This window comes from Filicampus tigris, chromosome 2 (assembly GCF_054856515.1).
Source record: "Filicampus tigris isolate MCC_2025a chromosome 2, RoL_Ftig_1.0, whole genome shotgun sequence".
Classification (NCBI taxonomy): domain Eukaryota; kingdom Metazoa; phylum Chordata; class Actinopteri; order Syngnathiformes; family Syngnathidae; genus Filicampus; species Filicampus tigris.
The window spans coordinates 34,281,968-34,305,647 of NC_141218.1; the positions used below are offsets into that span (position 1 = coordinate 34,281,968).

Below are 23,680 nucleotides of genomic sequence, written 5' to 3' on the forward strand. Positions count from 1 at the left end.
CGCCCAAATCAAGTTTCTCAGCACAGAAAATACAACCAACAATTATTTTGCTCAACCATGAAACACTGAAATGTGTGTAATTATTTTGTGGAGTGCTACAACAACAAAACAACCCTCCTATTTCTTTTACTATTCTCTCACTGAAAGCTCTCGTTTGATAGTTGATATGTAAAATAATGCAGAGCAAAATCAGTGGGACATCATGATCCCAAAAAAACAAACAAACCTGAAAACAAAACAAAAAAAAATCACAGCATTCATTCCTCATTGGCATGGCAACACACAGCATGTGCGACTCTCTTGCCTTTACTGCTGACCAGTAGGCGCACCCCCAAGGGTCAGGCCAGATGGAGTAACACGTCAAGAGGTGTGGAGTATAGCGCCAGCATCAATTTATTCATACATGTATTTTTGGCCCCACTTTGACTGACATTTAAATAGGCCGCCCTCTCCCCCGCTCCTCATTGCGCCGCTCCAGGCAACGCTCTCGCCTAAATAAAACCAGCGTTTTACTGTTCAACAACTGAGTGTCAATTGTGTCAGCAAAGCATTCTGAGAAGTCGCGTGAATGAAGCCCGAGCGGGCAGCGCTCGTCTAAAGTCATGCACCATCCAATTAATATTTCTTACAGCGCATAAGCAGCTCATTTATGTGTCTATGTTCAGCCAGTGTGCGGAACATCACACATTGTGGCTCCCCTTGCTCTCTCAGCATTTTCCCCCGAGGGGGTGAGCATTTGTTTTATGTTTTGTGTGTGCACACGCACGTGCGTGAGTGTGCGTGTGTCTAATACTGCTGCAGGTCACAGCAGAAGGTGGCATTTGTTATTAATGGTGACCCCAGCACAAGGCGGGCCCTGCGGTCAAGCCTCTGGCAAGGAAAAGCAAGAGAGAAGACACATGCGCATGCACAAGCACAAGCACAAGCACAAACACACACACCCACATACGCAGACACACGAGCGTAACAGTGGGCTACCAAATGCAAATGTTTGTGATATGCGTGCCTATTAATTACACATGCAAATTTGTGCCATTCAGACTTTGGCCTCCAATAGAAAGGGTCACTTCTCACATCCCTGCATCAGCTATGTAACATTTTTCGAGTAACGCTTCTGTCACCACGGATGTTCTCCAAGGAGACTATATTAACATTTAGCTTCTCTTGAATAGTCACCCTTAGGATACTGCCAGTGACATTATCGGAAGAGAATCTGTGCACTGTAAGAGATGAATGAGATGAACACGGGAGTTTAAAGGGCGAAAGAGGCAGCTGGGTGCATATTTGTGTGTACGCGTGAATACAGGTGTCAGATACTGTGCGCATGCACAAGCGGGGCACCATGGAGACGGGGAGCAGATGTGGCTGATTGATGGTGGCTGTCTGACTGGAAAAGTTCTCATCGTCGGGGCTCCTGTAAAGCGCTGAGAACTGATGCAATAACCTTAACTGTTGACCAGGCCATCAATAACATTCAACTAAAATAGTCTCTACTTTATGTGTGGGTGTGGATATGGATGTGAATGTACAGTGTGATTCATGGGTTATTGTAGAAAAAACATGTTTACTGTTCAAATTGTCCAAACAGTACAAATGTGTTTCTGCATCACATGAAAAGCGGTACAAAGCACAGGCCAGTTTCTACTGGTATTGATCATGTGTCTAGTGCGATATATACTGACATTGAATTAGCGCCCAGCCCTCGTTAGCATCGTTACATATTTTTTACCCCTTCCTCTCACCAAAAGGTCTGCTGGGATTGTCTGCTGCTCATCCGCGACACTAATTAGGACAAGCTAGGCTAGAGAATGGATACATTAATGGATTATTTTTCTTTGCAGAGTGGTTGGGGGAAATAATGTGATTCAACTCTGTCAGGCACGTCGGGTAAAGTTTGTTGACAGAAAAAAAAGGAAACTGAATTCAACATATCGGGCTCTATTTTGCACACTGGAGCAAATGCTGGCAGATCCTGATTTTCATATCAGTGCGATTTGGCAGAACAATTTCCGCCACAGCTGGGCGGGCCGTGCAACAGAAGGAGTGTCTTAGAGATGCGTCTGGCAGAGTGACAATTGGTGGCAGAAAGTCGATCTTGTGCCTGCTCAGACCATGTATAACAGTTATAGGGTCGACAGCTGGTCTAATGCGAAATACTTCATTCATAAATATGTGAATAGCGGGCATCAAACCCTCTGAATAGTTTTTCTTTAAATCATCCCACTGGGTGACACAGCTACGGTTTGGGGTGGTGGGGCACACAAATGATCAGGGGTGGTTGGCAGATATGCTTCAGCCACGTCGAGACTCTGGTGCGCAACTAGCACGCCACATTTCAAGAGGAAGTCAACCCAAACATATTTTTTTCAAGAATATGTTCTATTCAGGCGGCACGGTGGTCGACTGGTTAGCACGTCCGCCTCACAGTTCAGAGGTCGTGGGTTCGATCCCGGCTCCGGCATCCCTGTGTGGAGTTTGCATGTTCTCCCCGTGCCTGCATGGGTTTTCTCCGGGCACTCCGGTTTCCTCCCGCATTCCAAAAAAAAACATGCATGGTAAGTTGATTGGAGACTCTAAATTGGCCCTAGGTGTGATTGTGAGTGCGGATGTTTGTCTCTGTGTGCCCTGCGATTGGCTGGCAACCAGTTCAGGGTGTCCCCCGCCTACTGCCCAAAGACAGCTGGGATAGGCTCCAGCACGCCCCGCGACCCTTGTGAGGAGAAGCGGTACAGATAATGGATGGATGGATGTTCTATGCAAGCCCACTGGTTGAAATAAGGCATTCTGATAAATATTGCGTTTGTGGAATAAGAGTTAATGCACCCGTTTTTAGTCTTCTCCGGCGGCGGCCATTTTGTCACTTCTGTCGACTGAAAATGACATCACAAATACTCAGGGCTCACCAATCACGGCTCACCTGTTTCTTGTGCCATGACTGGTTGTCACCTGAGCCCTGAGCAGTCGACAAAAGTGACAAAATGGCCGCCCTCTGAGATGGCTATAATTGGGTGGATTTTGCTGGTTAACTCATATTCCACAAACAAAATAATAATTGTAATGTCGTATTTCAACTAGTGGTCCAGCATAGAACATATACTGGAAAAGAACATGTTTTCGTTGACTTCCCCTTTAAAGACAATGAAAGGAGCCATTTTGACTGGCCATGATTGAAGTCGGCTTGTATCACTCCCAAAGGAGCACAGCCCTCCTTCTCGCAGATCCGCTGCCCTGCTACCATCATCTGGTGTAACCTGCTTTGGCGCAATTACGCTACACACTGCCAAGGATCTATGCTGGTCACAAAAATAGAGCCCCTTATCCTAACCAAGTGAATAATTTGTTTCAAAATATGACGAGAAAGAAACACATTTAATAAATAAAATTAGGCATGTGATGCAATCCATCTCAATTGAAGTACCTTTCTAATGTTGCAAGAAAGCACCATGATGTACTCTGGAATCTTAAGCAATGTCACCAATTTAAAACATATCAATTTTATAAAATGTATTTATTTTTTGGGATAAAACACTACCAGCAAGAGACTTTGAAGGACAAGACTTGCCAAGTGTTGATGATGGCAACACAGTCTTGAGTGAGCTTTGAAAGTCTTTCGACTGAACAGTCAATTATAATTCCTGGATCATTTTTGTTTGAGCAACGCTGAGAGCTCATCCTGTCATGGAAGAATGCAGGCTCAAAATGCATAACCTGTGTTGTTTATCATTTTTTGCCCCTGATTCTTGGAGACTTCACATAACAGCAGCCCAACAAATGCTGTCACTACCTGCACATCCTTTTCCGTTCTGCATCGCCGCTTTCTTTCATTTTGTTGAACCATGCAAAGCCGAGTATACAAAACCACTTCTTCTCAACTCCTTTGAGTAAGCTAATTGCTCAAAATAAATCGCATGTGCCCAAAGGGGAAAACAACCAAACAGATGGACTATATTTTTTCTATGAGGTTTTAAGATCATGAAAGCACAATGGATTGTAAATATATTGGTGAGAAAAGCTGTTTACCTTTTTCAGGATGCCAGTGAGCCTCTCTGTCTCACAATCGATGATGATCTGCCCCTCCTTTCTTTTGTCCAAATCTTGGAACACTTTCAAGAACGATGCCTCTGTCATGGTCTCCACATTGACTGAGGTCACCAGCCAGTTCCTCTCTGCTGCTGTGTCCAAAACCTTTTGGAGCACGGAGAGCCCTGGACAGAGGTGGAGAAACCAAAGAAAAATGAGTTTCATTCAGAAGAGTCATCTAGAGAGGCCACTGTTATTAATCAGAATGGCCTTAGAGATACAATACAATACAATACAATACAATTTTATTTATATAGCACATTTCATGCTAGAGCTGTAACAAAGGTGCATTTTGATTGCATAGGAGTGGAACAGAATACAGATTTTGAGTTGTATTGCTATCAACATTTGTCACTATACAGCAGTGATTCTCAACCAGTGTGCCATGAGAGATCATCAGGTGCGACGCAAGAAATCATCCAATGTCAATTATTTTGTCCAAAAATATATATGAGAAAAAAAAACTATAATGTAAAAAAAATGTATTTATGCCAAACACCTGTAGTCACAGGCAAAACAATCAAATGTTCTTCAAATAGATGGCAGAAGGTACATAATGAACCTGTATAGCCACCTTTTGTGAATCATTATGCTAAATGGTATGCTGTGAGATTTTTTTTCTGATGTGAAATATGCAGAGCTGGGCACTTGACCCTTTTTTGCCGGTCCGGCCGCAACCCTCCACCCTTGACCTGGGGACCCCTCCGGCCGCGACCGTCCGGCCATATTCATAAACATTGTTGGTCCCTGCCCCGTTCCTCCCCCCTTCACACTTCCCGGCCTTCAAAATAAAAGCATACCAGTAAACCACTATACACAGCAGGTTTGCTACGGCGTATTTCCGGAAGTAGGGAAGACGAGACAGAAGAAGTGCATGAACTCCACCTTGATGTGCCGGCATTATCCTTGAGTGCTGCGCGCAGCTTGACTATACTCGTGGACACAAGTTGTTTTGAAACAGTTACGTTCCAAGTCGGTGGCGTCACTTCAAAAAGACAGCGACAACAATGGATATCATGCCTGCTACAACCATAAAGGGTTGATAAAGATGACTAGACGATGCATTTAATTTTATTGCGAAAAGGATCTGGAAGGTGGCGGCTAATGGGGAACGTAGGTGAGTAGCTTCTTTTTACACATACGCCAAACTAGTTTGCTTTGCAGCAGCAACGAGCTGCGTGCTGCATCCTCTCCTCCATGTGGGAAACTGTATGTCATCGCAACATGTGACATAATGGACCGATCAGAGTAGCAACAATTCCTGATGTGTGCATGGCATGTGTCGCAGACCTGTCGCCAATAGCACAATGCTAGCCTGAGAGTATTCATACATGCGACACAATGCGAAGCATCATGGGCAGATTATTATGTTCAATAATGCTCAGACAACAGCTGTGTGCGAACGAAAGCTTAATTCATCGTAGATTATCAAACGCCATGACACTTTAAGGCACCTGTGTCTTCACTGTCTTAATAATTGTTGGAATACGCCAGCTCGTGGAAGTGTAGACTGATGAGTGTTATTTTAAATCATTTGTTTTTATTTGTTTCTGTCCGTCTTTGAAAATATGTTTCAACATGAAAATGGCTATAGTGGCTCTAAAAAGTTGGGTGCTGCTGCCTTTATTTAAAAATGTCATGCGAAAAACACTTCCATGTCCATTTTTTTCATTTTTAAAATAACTTACATGAATGGGGTTTCTGCGTTACAGAAATGCCATTCAAAAAAAAATATTCAACATTGGACATATGTGTTTTTCACAGGACAGCAATGACATATTTTAATAATTGTGAGATTGATTTATTCTTTTTTCAAAAATATGAAATAGTGACCCCGCGACCCTTGTGAGGATAAGCGGTATTGATAATGGATGGATGGATTAAATAGTGAAATTGCTACACCTTGGTTTAGTGAGGTAAATGCACACACAGTTACAGCCATGAATACATTTGTACTAATAATTTAGTTTTTAGTTTTAGTTTTAATTTAGTTTTTGATAACTGATAACTGTAATGTTCTTGACATAATTTTGAGGAAATTCCGATAAATTGTTCTGGAAGTGATCTGCAACCCTTAATTCACATGGTCTGGTCGATTAAGTCCACTCAAGCATGTACAACTTACAGTGATGACAGTGAATTACTGTTTGTGATTTTTTTTAAATAAAATGCTTGGCTGCGAATACTTTAATCTTGCACTATAAAACAAAGTAGGGTAAATATTTGATTGAAAATGTTACAATGGACACATAATGAGTTGAAGTGTATTTTTTTATTCACTTATTAACATGAATCAATTATGTCTTCTCATATTGCAGCACAAATTATCAATAATTTCATATTTTTCTTCCAATATATTGAATATCGCATAATTATTGTAAAGTCATATTATTTGCAAAATATTGTAACCTAAGTTCCTCCACATTTCCCTACCCATAGCAACATTATAGGACACAACACGGGCAAGGAACCAAGCCCATCCATCAGAACTTCCCCTGTAGGTTCAGTGATAAAGTGTAATGAGTGGTTGAGTCCATTCAGCACACTGACACTTTCAAGTGTGCCGGCCTAAATAACGACCACTTCTACACCGACAAACACTCAGCCCATGCATCACAGCCAAAGACACCGTCACAGCCCGGTTTACATCCTCCCAGTTACAATTCCAAGTGACACTGCCACAGTCCACTGTTCCCTGGACACTGGCACACCATGGAGTGAGAGTGAGAGCGAGAGCAGCCAATCAGAGAAGGACTCTTGGTAAAGCAGGAATAAGAAAGTGATTAGAAAACACACGACGCTCAGACTCATTGCTTTTTGCTCCTTTTTTCTTGGAAGTCAGCCACTCCAACAGGGAGCCACAAACATTTCAGGGGGGAAATGTGATTATTTCACTGTAGCAGGACACTGACAGCTGTTACCCAAATATAAACGTACATATGAAATTTTGAAATATAGCAATGTGTTTTTTTGGGCCTAAGACAATAAGCACATTTAGTCATTTAGTCCGTTCATTCAATAAATCTTTAGCAAATGTAAAAAATGGCAACCGCACCAACAACAATGCTCTATGTCAAAGAAATATGATAAACGCTGTCACTGACTCTGGAAAATGATGCCTTGGCCCTTTATGAATGCACACCAACTGCTCCCCAGGCAATCTATGCTGCCGATTTGATGCCAAGTCATTAACTAACAAAAGGATGGATGACGTTCAACCTCCATAAATAACCACAATACAGTGATCCTCGCTACTTCGCGCTTCAACATTCGCGCCCTCGGTGCATCACGGATTTTTCAGAAGCATTCATAACAAATTAAAAATGGAACAACACAGCCATATCGGCAGGTATTTTGCAGAAAGACGAATTGTTTCAAAGATATGAGTTGAACAGGGGCGGAGCTATGAGACTGATTGAGAGACTGCCGACCCAGTGAGATTCATGAAAAAAATATATACTTTAAAATGTTTGATTGTTATTAAATTATTTTTGAATTTCTGTTTCCTTGTGTGTTTTTTTTATTTATTTGTATTTTATTGAATATTAAGAATGGCATAATTGTGGTTGTCTAAGGAAGTTCTGAACTTCATATTATTCGGTTTGTCATTTTATTTGAATATACGATGTGTCGGGACTGGAGGATTGTGCGACGTGAGAGAAATATTTAGACCCACCCTGATTTTTCCAGGCCTACCCATCAGCCACGTTCTGGCTCCGCTCCTGGAGTTGACTCTGAGGCTTTGCACATACGCTCAGGCTCTCATAAAAGGCGGGGACTGGTTCCCAGCGCAAGCTCGACCAACGAGGGCACAAGTGGATTGACTTTTTCCACTGGGTACTATATGTGAGCTGACTGGGTGCGCATCATCGCAGCCTCTCGCTTAGTCTTGTCCACAATTCAAATGTACCGTTGAATTAATCAGTCAAGCCGGATACTTTCTCCTCCGTATTTGTAATGATGTGTTTGCTCTAATAAAGTTTTGTAAAAATCAGATAGTACAGTACAACAGCTGTGTTTATATGTCGTGAGCGCAGCGCACTCCCGGCCGGCAAGACTTAGACATCGCCAAATAAAGTGTGAAAGTATTTGTTAGTTTTGTCTTAGGTTGTCTTAAAACAGCTTACCTTAACTACAATCCCGCGTTGCATTTTATCCAAAGGACTTTATTGATGTTGTTGTGCAAAGATAAAGTTACTGCATGATCCCCCTCCGGTGGCCATGCTTCTTCTTCATTTTTAAATGAAGTAGGGGAGGCAACAAAGCGAACGAAGAAGAAGAAGAAGCGGCCGTTTTTACTTTCGCTTTTCAAGATGACGACAAGCGCTTTAAAGTGCACGATTGGATAAATTACACTATGACATCCTAGTTAAGGTAAGTCAATTTTATGATAAAAATGAAAACTTTAACGTAGTTTTTAGCGAACGTTCCGTCATGACTGTCAGCTGCCGTAGTTGAGGCTAAATTCTTATCACAGCCTGCAGCTTAGTATATATTATTCATTTTGCATTTTTAAAGTTAAATTGATTGTATAACAAGTACTTAGAAATGTGGTAACCATGTCGGGGGTTTGCAACAGCGTAACAGAGGCGCAAATCCCCCGCAAAATAAAACTCTACAATAAATATCATATAAAATAATAATAATGATAATAACAATAATAATAAGTCAGACGCTACTTCACGGTTTTTCACCTATCGCACCAGGTTCTGTCCCCCCCATTAACTGCGATGAATGAGGGATCACTGGATTAGTAAATAAATATGACAGCCAGGAAGTGGAAGGCTTAGACAAGAAGTGATGTACTTCAGCGGGGAGACCTTGCACACTGAAACAGAGAGAAACTAATGGAATGGGGCCTTTTACTAACGTACTAGGTTGTCTTGTTCAACACTGAAACTGATGTGTGCAAAGGTGACAGGATGCTGTTAATCAAGACTAGTGGGAAAAGTCAGAGCATCCGGCCGGAGAACATTTTGCCCTCTCAAGTTGCTGGGACCAGCACCATGGACAGCAGCCATATTATTTGAATTTGAATCAAGTGTTAACTGTCATTAAAGTGTAAAAGTAAGTCACAATAACTAATACAAGGCTTGAAATAAGCAATTTCACACCCTAACTTGTACGCAGAGCTGCCAAAAAGTTACGGAAATCACTGGATGCTAACTGGTTAAGTCCTTAAAATCCTTCTTGATGATTATTATCTAACATGTGAATGATCCAAACACTTTACACTAAACACTTTACTGTCATTAATAAGAACATTAATCAACATTTAATATAGTTGACCATTTCAACAGTTTTCTCTCGAGGTGTCTTTACATTAGTTTGAACATTTCCAAAACGTGTAGTAGAAATAATATTCGCATTATTCCTAATTAGTTGGTCTAAGATCATAAACACACAGCCACGAATGTACCTTGTTATTGGGCACCTTCGGAAATTCACTCTGATGCCACTACGCTGACTGTGGGCGTGTTTGGAGACTCACAGTGCGCTCCGCTCCCATTAATATCCGAACGCAGCTAGGAGTGGCGCCCCGTGTCACCAGTCGAAGCGCCTAGTGCGTGCACCGGCACTCTGTTTTTGGTGCACTCTGAATATTCCAATGGCAAATTTGTGCAACTCTTTGAGTTTCTGAACGGTTGGAGTGAACCAGTGCGCACTCAGAGCATACCTCCGAACGTGCCCATTACTGCTCAAGTGAAATTGCACGAATGCCGTTAAAGCCTTTTTTGTAATTATTATTATTTGTTTGAAAATGAAAATGTTTATAGACAATAAAATACAGTTTGCTGCTATGCACAATGTGAATTTAAAGAAATAAAAACTATTGACTATATAACAAAGGAAATCAATTCGTTGTTCGTCATAGACCAAAATGCGTTAAGTAAAGATTCCGTTTAATACACAATTATTCTGTACAATTTGCAGTAGAACACTGCAAAATACTGAATTATTGGATAGTTGCCACCCCACATTCTACTATGGCTATTGGTCTTTTTTTCTTGCAGATCATGCAAATGGAAAAGTCAAAAATCTGTGTTGTATTTACATGAATGAGTTTTAAAGTATTTGGTCTATACTCCAGGTCCAAAGTTTCTCTCTCTCTCTCTCTCTCTCTCTCATTTTAATTGTATTTTCTCCTTCCCTATATTTTGGGTCACATTGCCTTCAGTGATCATCCTATTTTAGATGAAGACAAGTAGCTGATGCACTCCAATGATTTAGAAAGGGGCTGACAAGGGGCCTCGTAGGACAAGCCAAAGTAAAATGGTCCTTTCATGGCATGATAAATGAGAATAATACCTTGATGTAATCCACCTCCCACAAGCACCCTTGGGCATCAGGCGATTGAGAATAGAGAAAATAAACCTTAAGAAAACCATTTCATTGATATTTTCTTTTTATGATGGTTTAATAGTCTATTTAATAAGTTTTCCCTAACCTTAACATTTTGTAAAAGAAAACAATTGTGTACTTATTTTAGCAGCTGCTGCATGATGAGATGACAGGAACATACAGCATATGAAAATTGGCACCTTTTAATGCTCACAGTATAATTGGATTTTCTTTCCTGAAAACAACACATCAGACAAAAGTTAACGGCAGCCAAATATTTAATGTAAAAACTCAAATTTGATGTAACAAAAGACAAACGCACACATGCCAAACCCGTTTCAACCAAGATATTATCTTAAAGTCTCAAAATAACCTTGCAGATTAAGATGCCTGCAATGCTGTATCCAGGCAACAGACGACTTGTGATAGGGATTGCACCGACTCAATTCTACCACTCAATCACACGGGGTGACCTTGCACTCATACAGTATACAAACATGAACACACAGTGAGTGGAGGATGAAGGGATCACAGGATATTTAAAACATTCTATTTAAAACATTCTATAGGACGTGTGTGCGGATCACAAAGGTCATCATGCATCAACGGGGCAAAAGGGAGAGGGTGAAATATTCATTGTTACTGCCCATCAGTAAGCTTAGCAGCGTAATATCCTGGAATGCGTCTGTAAAGCTTCAAAGGCTACATACACGCTGTACTGTGCAAGATTGACTTTGTAATTGCTTCAGTTCAAATAGTTGGGTCAACGGAGTGCCTGTTCACCGATTTAAGTGTGAAATGAAATTCACCAACCAAGTCCACCTTTTGTTACCCGCATGTTTTGTGTCTGTGAGTAGGCCGTTCTGAATTTTGTAAAAACGGTGAGGTCAGAGTAAATGCACATAGTACAGCTTGCACAATAGGGCTTGGCGAAGCTCCGGAGCTACATTACAGTTTCAGACTGGCCCTCAGAGAGACCATGGAGTCAAAATAAAACGTAAACTAGGTGGTGCTTTTATCTGGAAAATTATGCTTTTATTTTTATGTGCACATGTGTGGACGTTGGTAGAAATTAGGTAGCAAGAGCCACAACTTGTGCCTACGGCATCGCCAACTTAGTGTCGTTTTCGCTATATGTAGTGACCTTTCCGACCCCTCTAGCAACTATTTGTCCTAAAAAAGAGAGTAGCAAAAGTTGCAACAGTGGTCCGAAGGTTAGCAGCATTCTTATTTCCTGAAGGGTGGAGGGAGAGGGCCAAGAGGATTTAGCCTGATATTACTATCTACAGTCAAATCTACAGTTTCATAAACCGTACGTATTGGATGTGTTAAAAGTCATCACTGTATCATTATACATCACTGTCAATAATGTTATGCTTCCCACTTATCTATACAACCGCTATTTTGAGTTGGCAGTGCACAAAATGAATGCTCAAATTTTCAAAATGTAAATATTTAAAGCCCTTATAATTTTGTTTAAATGTATAACAATTAAAGCATATCCACACACATAGCATTTTATTGAAACAAGACAATGTGATTTTTCTTGATTCCTAAAAAAAAATTATGAAGGTTTAAAGGTGAGCATATTGGTTTGGCGCTCGACAAGTGTTCCAGTTACTCCCCTTTGCAAAATGAATTGCCCAATCCTGCCCTGCTGGTCTAAATTATTGACTCATGTCAATGCCAAAAGGTATGAAAAGCTACACTGAATTTTGCATATATGTTAGCATATATGCTTGTGATAAATGGGACATACTAGATTGCTCGAGGTTACTGACAAGGTGAGGTCGGGGAGTTGTAGTAGTTTTTGTGTTTGGTGACGTGTCACATGTGCGAAATAGTTATAGTCAAGTTAGTTAGCGGCTTGCGATGGCTGCTGATGAAGTGCTGACTCCACAAATGAAAATACTTTTGTTGTCTTTACAACTTTGTTGCCACATACTGCGCTCCACTTGCGCAACTAGAAGCCATTTGCTTTGCCTTGTTCAACCATTTAGCTCTGTCCCCGGTCATCAGTATAATGAAATCCATATTCGCCATTCGGCGCAGTGTCTAATCACAGCATTAAATAAGGCTACCCCCCTTAAATGGGCTAAATTCAGCAAGTGAAATAGAATGTTGTAAAGTGTAATACAATTCTTTGTCCTTGGGATACAACTGGGAACTGTTTTCAACTGGGAAAAAGTGGCATAATATGTCACCATTAAAGTTAAATTAACATTAGGAGTACGAGAGCAGTCATTTTGACTGTTTTCAAACTTTGATTAGTTATTACTCTACATATATAGAGATGCTACTGGCGTCTTGACTTTTCCTAATTCTGCATGTATTTCATTACCATGATGCTATTTTATGGTATTAAACAATAATAAAAATAGTTACGAGTCATTATTCCGATAACTACGGCGTCCCACTCAATTTGACGGCTCTGCTTAATCTTAAACATGTTTAAGTTTAAACGGCGCCGCTGGGTTTCTATAGCAACCAGCAGCTGCATTGGGAAATGCTGCTAGACGGGTGTGAGGATGAATTGCTCAACTGATACACAGCGAGTCCAAGTAAAAAAGTCCCCCTGTGCCAGCCATGTCCCATGTGGTAAAATAGACCATTAGATGCGATAGTCAAGACGTTGTCGGTAGCACATGCCAGACAGTTGACATAAATAACATAATGATCTTATGTAGTGCTTGTTAAAAAGAGTTCTGGGGTGTGTTTGGGACAGAGTTGTTGTGTGTGCTATGCTTTCGATTTACTTCCTGTTCTTCGAAGTCAAGTGCAGGCAAGTCTTTTGCGAAACGTGTCTCCTTTCTTTCAGCACCAAACTAATATATATTTTATAACAGCTGGCACACGCGAGAGCCGCACGGGACAATATAGGCGCTCCACCAACTGTTTCTCATTCATTTATATGACATAATTTACATTAAAAGATACACACAACATTATTGTAATAAACAAAATACCTTTTTTAGACACTCGAGCGGCGAGTAATAATCATTTTAGTCAATGACGTCATTGTCAGAGCCCAACAAAGCGCAATCCATCAAAATTACGCTCTCTTAGTTCTAATAGTTTCAAATGTTAAAGTGTGCCTGAATGTTAAAGTGTGCCTGTGTACATGTGCATACCTGTCAAGTTGTACACTTTCGGCGTAATTTGTACAGGTGGAAAAGCCTTTTCAAACATGTACATCGCTGATTTCCATTCACGTGACAGCAGCCATTTGAAAATAATGTGTAATGTGTTATATACAGATACGTAAGGGCAAATAACAACTTTGGTGAGATTCAGTACACCTCGGGGGTTGACAGGTATGCATGTGTATTTGCTCACAGACTATGTAAAAAATGTGCATGAATGCTTTGATGACACAAAATCCCCCATATGTGGCCATGCACCAAAACACCAAGGCGAGGGCCCGATAACATGGCAAGGAAGAAGCTGATTGCATTCCAGGGAAGCAGATAAGCAAACATGAAGATGACTTCTTTAGTTCCGTCAGTGCATTTTCAAGCACCAGAAATTCCTGCTGAGATGAGCACAATGAAAAGCAGAATCTTTGGTTGCATTGTGTGATTTATCTCCCCATCAGTGCTGGTGCATTTTTCTTTTCAGTACTCGAGCAGAGTACAAATACAATTACGCAGTATAGAATGGTATGACAGTTCCTCATTCATGTCCTCATTCATTCACCCCATAGCCGTCTCCATGACGATGTGAAGACCAAGCAGGCTAAGATGACCAATGTGTATCAAAAAGTACACTGCTAAGCACCATAATTAGACATGTGATATGAAGAAGATCTGTGAGTGTCGAATGCTGTTGGGTAGAAATGGAGTTATACTAGTCTCCTCAATGTTTAACAATACACTAACACACATTCATGCTCCATCCTTCCTTTTTGCACACCACTTGTCTTCATTCGGGCTGTGGGTGAGATGGAGGCAATCCCAGCTGACTTTGGGCAACATCATGTTATCAGCCCGTAGACTAATTAATGATAGATAGCTAGATAGATAGACAGGAAGATACCTACCAGAGTCTGAACTGTACATGTAGACAAACTTGTCCCATCTGTAGTATTCGATCACACCTACGAGGGCGTCCTGCAACTCGGGCCTCAGCTGGATGACAAATTGGTTGGCTGTCTCAATCGGGAAGGACGGCGTAACAAAGCAGACGTGCAGGGCGCCGCAGAAGGACATGAGCATGTTGACTGTTTTCCTGTCATACAAGCCGATGATGGCGTACACACCTTTGGAGAACTGGGAGCAGACTGCAGGGAAAAAATAAACACTTGTGAATGAAATTTTGAAGAGCAAAATCAGATGTATTTAAAATGCAAATAACTCAGTGCTATGAGCAAAACTACACAATCAAAACGTAGGTGTACAATATACAGAATTGATATGCACACTAATACTGTTGGCAAAGGAGTATACAGTAGTCCCCCATTACTGAGTCAGAGGAGCTCATCTGATCACTATACTGTATTTTAGGGCTGGCCGATACTTCAATATCAATATATTACAATAGACGCGTGATGAATATCAAGTGAAAACACATCAGGAAGCAAACCCCCGACCCCAGCATTCTGCCTGGTGTTGGCAGAAGCTACATTACATTAGATTGGATTAGATGTGCCACAATTACAAGCACCTAAGAGGAAATTTGGAGCACAAAAGCGTGTTTTCTGTGCACAAGACCCATTTTTGTGAACCTTGTTCATCAAACCAGCAAAGATGACGTGTCGAACCACCAAAGAAGCGCATGCAAGCACTACGCATGTGAGTACGCTGATTGTGGCTTAATCTTAACTTTAAAAAAATGACCTGTCGCCTCATTGCAACTCTTGCAATAAGATTATGCATAGTAACACAATCAAACACCTTCAGATGGATACATGACGTTGAAGCAAATGACTTGCTAGGTCCGCTGTTATCACAGCCAAGTCAATAATGTCCTATGACAAAATGAACCAGCTAAAGACAAAGTAGTCCTAAAAATCAGACCTGGGCAGTCCATTCCGGGGGCGGAACAGTCCGTCCCGGATGGACGCCCATTTTTGCGGCGGAGGGCGGCGGGGGGGTGACACATTTGAAAAACAGGGGCGGACTAAGCAAGGGCGGAAGTGGATTTTAGTCCGGTCCACTAATCGGCCCTCATGCGTGTGACGTGGTCGCGAGGCGGCCAAATTTCATCTCAGTCTACACGGCAAAAGGCTTCTCTAGGCTTCTATAATGATAACAATCATTGAAGTTCAACAACCTCGCTCTAATTCACCTCTTTCTCTCTTTCTTCTTCACTCCTGAAATGCGCCGTAGCAAACCAACCCCAAAAGGAATAAATACTTAAGCCGGATAAAAATAAATACATACTCACAACACAATATTGCAGCATGTTAGAAAAATAATAAATACAAAATAGTATATGCAATCCAAAAATTAAAGTACAAAAACGAAATCAATCAATTGGCAATATCAATTGGCAACTAAATCATATGTTACACTTGCATTGGGAGCCCTGCGGGAACGCTGTGCACTGCATGCGTTCCGTCTGCACGGAGGGGAGAAGAAAAGGTAGGAGGAGAAGAAGGAGGCAAAGAAGGAGCGCTGGCGTTTGACTGCGGGAAATTTTAAACCTGAATGCTGCAGCCGCTTTATTGGCAGACTTCGGAGAGGGAGAACTTTGCTTGGTAGAAGACGACGACTGGCAAAACAATGGAAGTAAGTGCGTGCAGTTGGGTAACTTCTAATGGTGCTTTTGAAGCGTGTTTGAAGCATGTCCACAGCAGGTTTGAATAGTAAATTAGCCAGCTAATGAACTTTAAATAAACCTCTTCCGTTAGCGTCTCTCTCTGCACGGACGCTTTTTTTTCCTTTTTTTTTTTTTTGGTGGGTGGGGTCTTTAAAAGTATGGGGGTCGGGGGCCCATCATTTTTATGAATAAGGACGGAGGGACGAGGCCGGAATGGTACGCAGGTCGCGGACGCAGGACGGAGGATGGAGGATAGACCGCCAAAAAAGGGCCAAGTGCACAGCTCTGTTAAAAAGGGTGGTCAACTGTAATGCTTGCACTTGAAGAAAGTATGAGTTCACTATGTTTGCATTGCTTGAACAACAAATGAAGGTTAAAGCAGCACTGGGGAAGAAATCAACCTTAATAAATTTTTTTCACAATTCTTTTGATGAAACTTTGACTTACAAGTACAATAGTTGAATGGGACTTCATGCCCTGAGGGGGTCTCTATCATTTTTACTGGCACAAAGCAACTTTGAGGAGGAGGGGATCAACCCTGGCACACAAAAAATATATAAATGTCCTGAATTGCTTTATGGCATACTCACTTCCTCTTTCGCTATAAGGACGGAATGTGGTTGATTTTTGACAAAACACTACCGCTTTTGTCCACATGGCGCCGTCATAATCAACAAAAATTGACATATGACACAGTGTTGCTTTGGTGTATAGCCTCTTCCAGAAATAAACATTTTAAGATGCACTGCTGGGAGCATGAATGTCAACAACATTGCATAGTACAATGTACACAACAACAGTGTACATCCCTTGAAAATGTGTTTAATTACCAGACATTTTGTCTAATATTTAGTCCACTTAAGTAGTTGGGCTTTAATTTAATCAACTGCATTATCTTTAATTTCATTAATCAATTTAATTGATTTTCTCATTTTAAATAAAAAAAGTAAAAAAAAACCAGTAAGTATCAATATTGACTGAAAGGAAATACTTTGTTTTTTGTTTCATTTGGTATTTTGCTACACGTTGGGTGCTGTGGATGCCCCCCCACACACACAGTAGAGACGAGGGTGCTTTTAAAATATTTTAGCGACGCTGGGAGCGTGAAACACCCAGTGAGGCGTACCAAATTCACAAACATGCTGAAGTAGACCATTGCCTTGGCACGAAAATGACGATGCAGACAGTTTTACGCCAATCGCAGATAACCTTCAGTCACCAAAATATCAGGCGAGTCGTGGGCGAGGCTAATTCGTGCATCAGCACACCCAGATTAGTGCAATACGGCCCCAAACACGCAAGACTAGACTTGTGCCGGCATGAAAATGAAGTTACGTCCATTTTTACGCCAAGCACATGGGCACCAGTCTACCAAAATAGGGCCCATTAAGTTCAAAAAGGCATTTTATGTTTAGAGACTTTTTTCAGATATATCGCCCACCGCAACTATATATATATTCAGAGGTCGTGGGTTCGATCCCGGCTCCGGCCTTCCTGTGTGGAGTTTGCATGTTCTCCCCGTGCCTGCGTGGGTTTCCTCCGGCTACTCCGGTTTCCTCCCACATTCCAAAAACATGCATGGTAAGTTGATTGGACTCTCTAAATTGCCCCTAGGTGTGATTGTGAGTGCGGATGTTTGTCTCTGTGTGCCCTGGCAACCAATTCAGGGTGTCCCCCGCCTACTGCCCAAAGACAGCTGGGATAGGCTCCAGCACGCCCCACGATCCTTGTGAGGAATAGCGTGTATAGATAATGGATGGATGTATATATATATATATATATATATATATATATATATATATATATATATATATATATATATATATATAGGTGATGTCACGATATCCAAATGTCACAATATGATATCATATGAACCTCATCATACGATAATTATCACCATATTGTGTTTGTTGTTTAAATGACACTTTTTGCAGCTTTCACTTTGAAATAGTAAAAGAGTCAACAATAGGGCACATACGGTTAGGAGTACTCAAAAATAAAAATAAAAAATAAAAACACACACAAAGACAATTTCTGTAAACCTATGTGGAAGTACCCACTACATGCTGAGGAGGATCTGTATAGCACAGTCTCCTAAATGCTGTCCTCTGGGGAACAGACGATTCACGCTTCTATTAGTTGACTCCAGTGATTGTACGAAACAAACGGCTGGGTCTTCATGCAAAAAAAAGGCAGACCTTTATTCATAACAAAAGCTATTTTTATTGAAACTAAAAATATTCATATTCATCCAAACCAGGTGCTCCAGTTGGGGCAACGACGCCGTACCGGAACTGTATCCATTTGTTTTCCACCAGCCTGTCTGTTTACTGTCAGTGAAAGCTGCAGGAGCTGAAGGCAGATTAGGTGTAGAGAGGTTAATCAATGTATCCCTGGGGTTCCACTGACATTTCACTGGCAGCAGTAGGCGGCTTCCATCTATCATTTGCTTTCATCCCTCACTTTCTACACCTCTCTTTCGCTGATTTTCTGTCTGTCAAGCTAAATTCATTCACACCCTAATATCCCAAAATAGCTCATTTATGTTTGCAGTCTCGTCATTCGTAGCACGCTAGATTCACACGTGCAGTTTTTGGTCCGGGCCACTCGGGCTGTGGCAATTGGTGGTGCTTATCTCAGTATTTACCAGAACAGATTGATATTCCTGCCTGTCCCCTGCACCAGGGCCAGCTCACCACCAGAAGCCGGGGAAAAGACAGTGAGGATGGCCTGTATCCAAAACGCCTAACCTGTCACAGACCTGCACCCTCCAGGCAGGCAAATGTGTGTTCTTGCCTATGACGAAGACAGAGGGCGAAGGGGAGGGCTGAGGGGATATACACGTGAAAATACATGTTCACACACGCACACACACACACACACACACACACACACACAGCCTCGAGTGATCCAAAAGCCTGGTGACTCACCCTACTTAAAGCAAGCCCTGAAATAGACATTTTGCACCTCGCCACACTGACTCTTCTTCATGGCCTGCACATGTTCTGGCGTGTAAATGCACATTCTGAGTCATTCTACCACTATACATTGCATTTCCACTTGTACTATTCTAGACCCAATTTTTACAGTCGCCTCAATACTCTGCCTGTTTGACTTTTTCCACATTAGGCCGTTACTTTGCAAGTCTGTTATCATATTACCGGAAATATATTTCATTTCTCCTCATTTCTCCTTGCTTCGGTGTGTGTTTTAACTGTTTTCTAATTATAAATAGAGAAAAAAAACAGAATCCATTCCAGGCTCGTAAGAGAAGCATGAAGTTGTCTGATCTGATGTGAGCACACCACAGATCATACAGCGGCAGCACCTCCAATTTTGAGCACCCTCGAGCTCGTAAATGATAACAAAATAAAACACTGTTCTTTTTGTACAAAACGACCTTGTAAATAGCATGTGAAATTCAAGCCTCTTGAATTTTCATTCTGCTGCATCCACACCTTTGATGCCTTGCATCTTTACATACAGTACATTAAAGTTATTTTCACAATTCTTGGAAATTACTGGGCTAATTTGGGATCTCGGGGATTATATTTTGTGCCATGTCATGTAGAAATGTGTGTTGGTACACAAAAAAGGTATCCTTGTATCTTTCTATCCTTAAATTTGGACGAAGGGAAAATTCCTTCACACCTTGAAAACCCAACTTTAAATAGAGCTTGAAAGGACGAGAAAATAAATTAATAAGAATATACTAAATATTCAATTGAAAAAACAAATTAGTGGCTGTTCCTGCGTGTTTTGGCCTCTTACGGGTAGTGTGGTGCCGTGCATGGATGGAGTACACTTAGAATGAGAACAGAAAGTTGCGATTCAACCCTGTTAATATAACACATTTTTCACAGATTGGGAACAATTTGTGCCTTTGAGTTGTGTTATTTTACCAGTGTGTATGTGTTTCCACAGCGTTTGTGTGTGAATATTTGTTATTTTTAAGGACTATCACTCCTGAAGTCAATGCTAATTTCCCGTTAGTATTTAAACGGGATCCTCCATTGGCTTTAGCATTAGGACTAGCAATGTTTTCGAAAAGAAGGAGGTTTTGCGTTTAAATAGACAATGTGTATAATTATTTTTGTTGTATGTTTAGTTTTACAGAAAATTCCAACTAGGGGAACATTAAACACCTTAAAGCGGAAGTCAATGCAAACATTTTTTTTCCAAGAATATGTTCTATGCAAGCCCACTAGTTGAAACAGGGCATTACGATAAATATTGCCTTTGTGGAATAAGTGTTAATCCACTCGTTTTTAGCCATCTCTGGGGGCATCCATTTTGTCTTCTGTCGACTGAAAATGACATCACAACTGCTCACAACGACCAATCACGGCTCGGATTCAGAAAACAGGTCAGCCGTGATTGGTCGTTGTGAGCAGTTGTGATGTCATTTTCAGTTGACAGAAGACGAAATGAGAGATGGCTAAAAACGAGTGCTTCGTGCTGCTTAATTTATATTCCACAAACGCAAAATTAATCAGAATGCCGTGTTTCAACTAGTGGGCCTGCCGGGAACGTACTCTTGAAAAAAATATGTTTGGGTTGACTTCCACTTTAAAGCACACTCGGGGACAGCAGAATCACATGTAACTCTGCGTTATCATGTACAGGATTTTCAATCTTTAAGGTACTCAAAGTGATTTAGTACTGTTTCCTTATCCACCGCATCAAGAGTACCTTGAGGTTCAGGATATTGCTCTAAAACACTTCAACATGATGATAGAGGAGTGACAATCGAACCTGCAATATTCATGTCTGGCAAACCAATCATTCAACCAATCACAGCCTAATCAGTTAGCTGTCATGGCAGCAGATTCTTTGGCATGAATTAAAGCTGCTAAAAAAAACTTTCAAAGCTGGAGTGGAAATTGAGTGTTTTGTCATAATTAGGATTCCTCTCCAGGAATTAGTGAAATTGCCAAACTGACTCAGCTTCACAAAATCCAGAGAGAATATTGGAAATAATGGAGGATTTGACTCACAATTCCGCTGCGTCACATTTTATTTTCATTTACACTTCAAACAAACATCGCCCAGAAACACCAGCCTTATGCGTACAGATGCAGGGAAGCTTTATGGAGAGTTTACACTTCTGACACCTCCCAGCCATTTCCAATGGGGGGGCGGGGGGATGGGGGGGGGCACATTGATTTGCAACAGCTGAGGCCAAAGACTTCCAAGCCGCATGAAAGAAAATCTTACATCCCAGAGGGCCACAACAGGAGGGTGTGTCAAAAACAACTCACACAGTTATGTTCTTGCCTATTCAGTGTTACTTGTAGGACGCAGCTGTCCCTCTCCTTGGCATCAGCTAAACATCAAATGACAGAAGTGTCTGTGTCGGCTGCACAATAAGGGCATGTTAGTGACAGTTATTTTTTTTTTTTCCCTATGATGGAGGATAGTTGCTAGGAGATGGTAGACGAAAATACTCTCAGTTCAAAGCATGAAGAGGAATTGATTCTAATGTTTGAAAATGTGAATATGCACAAATGAAATATAGATATACTGTACATACATATTCTGATGAATTAGCCCAAAATACAAAGATGAATAGTTTGTAGTGTAACAAGTAATTAAAAAAACAAAACACTTTAATGACACCTCCCAAAAATCCCATCAACACATTCCACAAACATGGCAGACATGCTGTTGACATGCTGTTGGCATACTGCCCTGAAACACAAGTGGAGTCTCGGAGGTTGAACAGAGTCAATTTATTTCAGACTGACCTCTGATTAAAAAATAAGTGAATACAGAACTTTGAGGCAGCCATGCAAATCACTCACCAATATGCCACCTATGTTTTAAGTACGATTTTAATATTCTTAAAGGCGAAACATGTCATTTCTTGTCATATCACACAACGGTAAAAAGAGGTTCAAGAGCTTTTTTATGAAGTGAGGAAGAGCTTGTGTTTTTGTTCAAAACGTTTTTGGGGGAATATTTTATGAATATTTATAGAATAAATGTACTTTTAGTCTCAAAATGATATGATTTCTATTTGGCTGACTTAATAAATTGTGCGTCTGTTTCCTGATTAAATTCAAATGTTTCATTATCGGAGTTATTACTTTCCTCACCATTCGTATTTTATGTAAAGAAATATATAATATGTATAAAGTTTAACCGTTTTCATTGTGCCCTGTATAATTTGCTTCAGTTCCAAAAGATCACAGTCGTGAATTTGAGTGGTCTTTAAGCCCATGTTGTATCCAATGTCACTATTGTCACTTTAGTCACTATTGATGAATTAGCCAAAGTCACGAATTCATATTGTTCTCTTTTACCTTCAGTCCCATCTATGAGTACACAGCTCAGGTGTATTTGTCCAGGTCTTCGATGTCTACCTTTTTGTCCTCCTCTGGTGCTTCGTTGAGTTGAGCAAATACGTTACAGCTGGACGTCCACATTGCTTGGATCTTCCCTTGCTCCTTTAGGCTCCAGGCTTTCCCGACGATGTCCGCGTTCCGCTTCATCAAGCGTTCGCTAAGAGCAGACTTGTCCTTCCTATTTACAAATCTCCTGATGATAGCCTGTTTGTCATTGCAACTCCTCCTGGGAAGTGGGTAACAAGCTTTGTTTTTCAGGTCAACTTCTATTCCCTTGGACTAGAGAAAAGAAGCCACCTGTTGTTCAACCGAGTCCGACAGTTTCTCATCTGCAGCTCGGTTTGACACGCAACCCGTGATCATCACATCGTTCATCCGTGTGTACTGCTCCAAAACTGGCACTCGATTCTCCAGATAATTAAAATGTTTGTCCGTTTCTGCATTTTGGTTTTAGAGCTTTTAGCTATGCACCTATGTCCAGTATGGTTTCCTGCTGCAACCTGACAGCCGAAACCTCCTCTATTTAGACTATTTATTTTTTTCCCTGCTACGTTAATCAGAACTCTTGGCGGCCGCTGTGAGAATTCTGATTGGAAAAGGCGTGTGTGTGAGCAGTTCCTCCGGCTGCACACTAAAATGTCTTTACTGTTAAAATCAATCGTTAAATAAAACGTTACTTAATGTAGCTACAGAAAAGGTAGAGAAGGATCGTTTACTCTGATTCTTTCTCAGTGAAATCACGTGGACTGTTGACTCACATACTCACTGTAGCCACATGCAGTCCTATATGTCCTTAAAACCGCGAACATGTTTTACAGTGTGCCTTCAACACGCACAGATGGAACACGCAACCATTTTCCTCCCCTAAGACTTGCCTGCCATTATCATGTGCACCATTAAGGTTAAAAGAGCTGAGGGAATTTCACAGTCGAAGGAAGTTGGGTTCATCTGGAGAGGGAGCATACTGATCGGAAGGTTCCGATTCAGTCACCCAAAAGCGCCTTTTTTTGACATGCCAGGTGACTTGACAAAATAGGGCATGTGATTGAACACTGCTCCCTATGTATTTTACTGTATGTTGTGGGGAAAACAAACACACTAAGACAAACATGGATAAATGCCCACCGAACAAGGACCAGTAAATTAAATCC

General features: G+C 41.2%; 1 protein-coding gene across 5 annotated transcripts in view; it reads right to left on the bottom strand.

Annotated features, from left to right (window-relative positions):
- Positions 1-23,680, bottom strand: part of gria1a (glutamate receptor, ionotropic, AMPA 1a) — a 94,338-nt gene that overhangs the window by 53,089 nt on the left and 17,569 nt on the right. For all 5 annotated transcript variants that reach the window (XM_086023769.1, XM_086023768.1, XM_086023771.1 and 2 more), the window contains exons 3-4: positions 14,462-14,701; positions 4,021-4,205 (exon numbers count right to left, since the gene is read on the bottom strand). In XM_086023769.1, the coding sequence (XP_085879895.1) occupies positions 4,021-4,205; positions 14,462-14,701 (425 nt within the window). The remainder of the gene's footprint in view (positions 1-4,020; positions 4,206-14,461; positions 14,702-23,680) is intronic.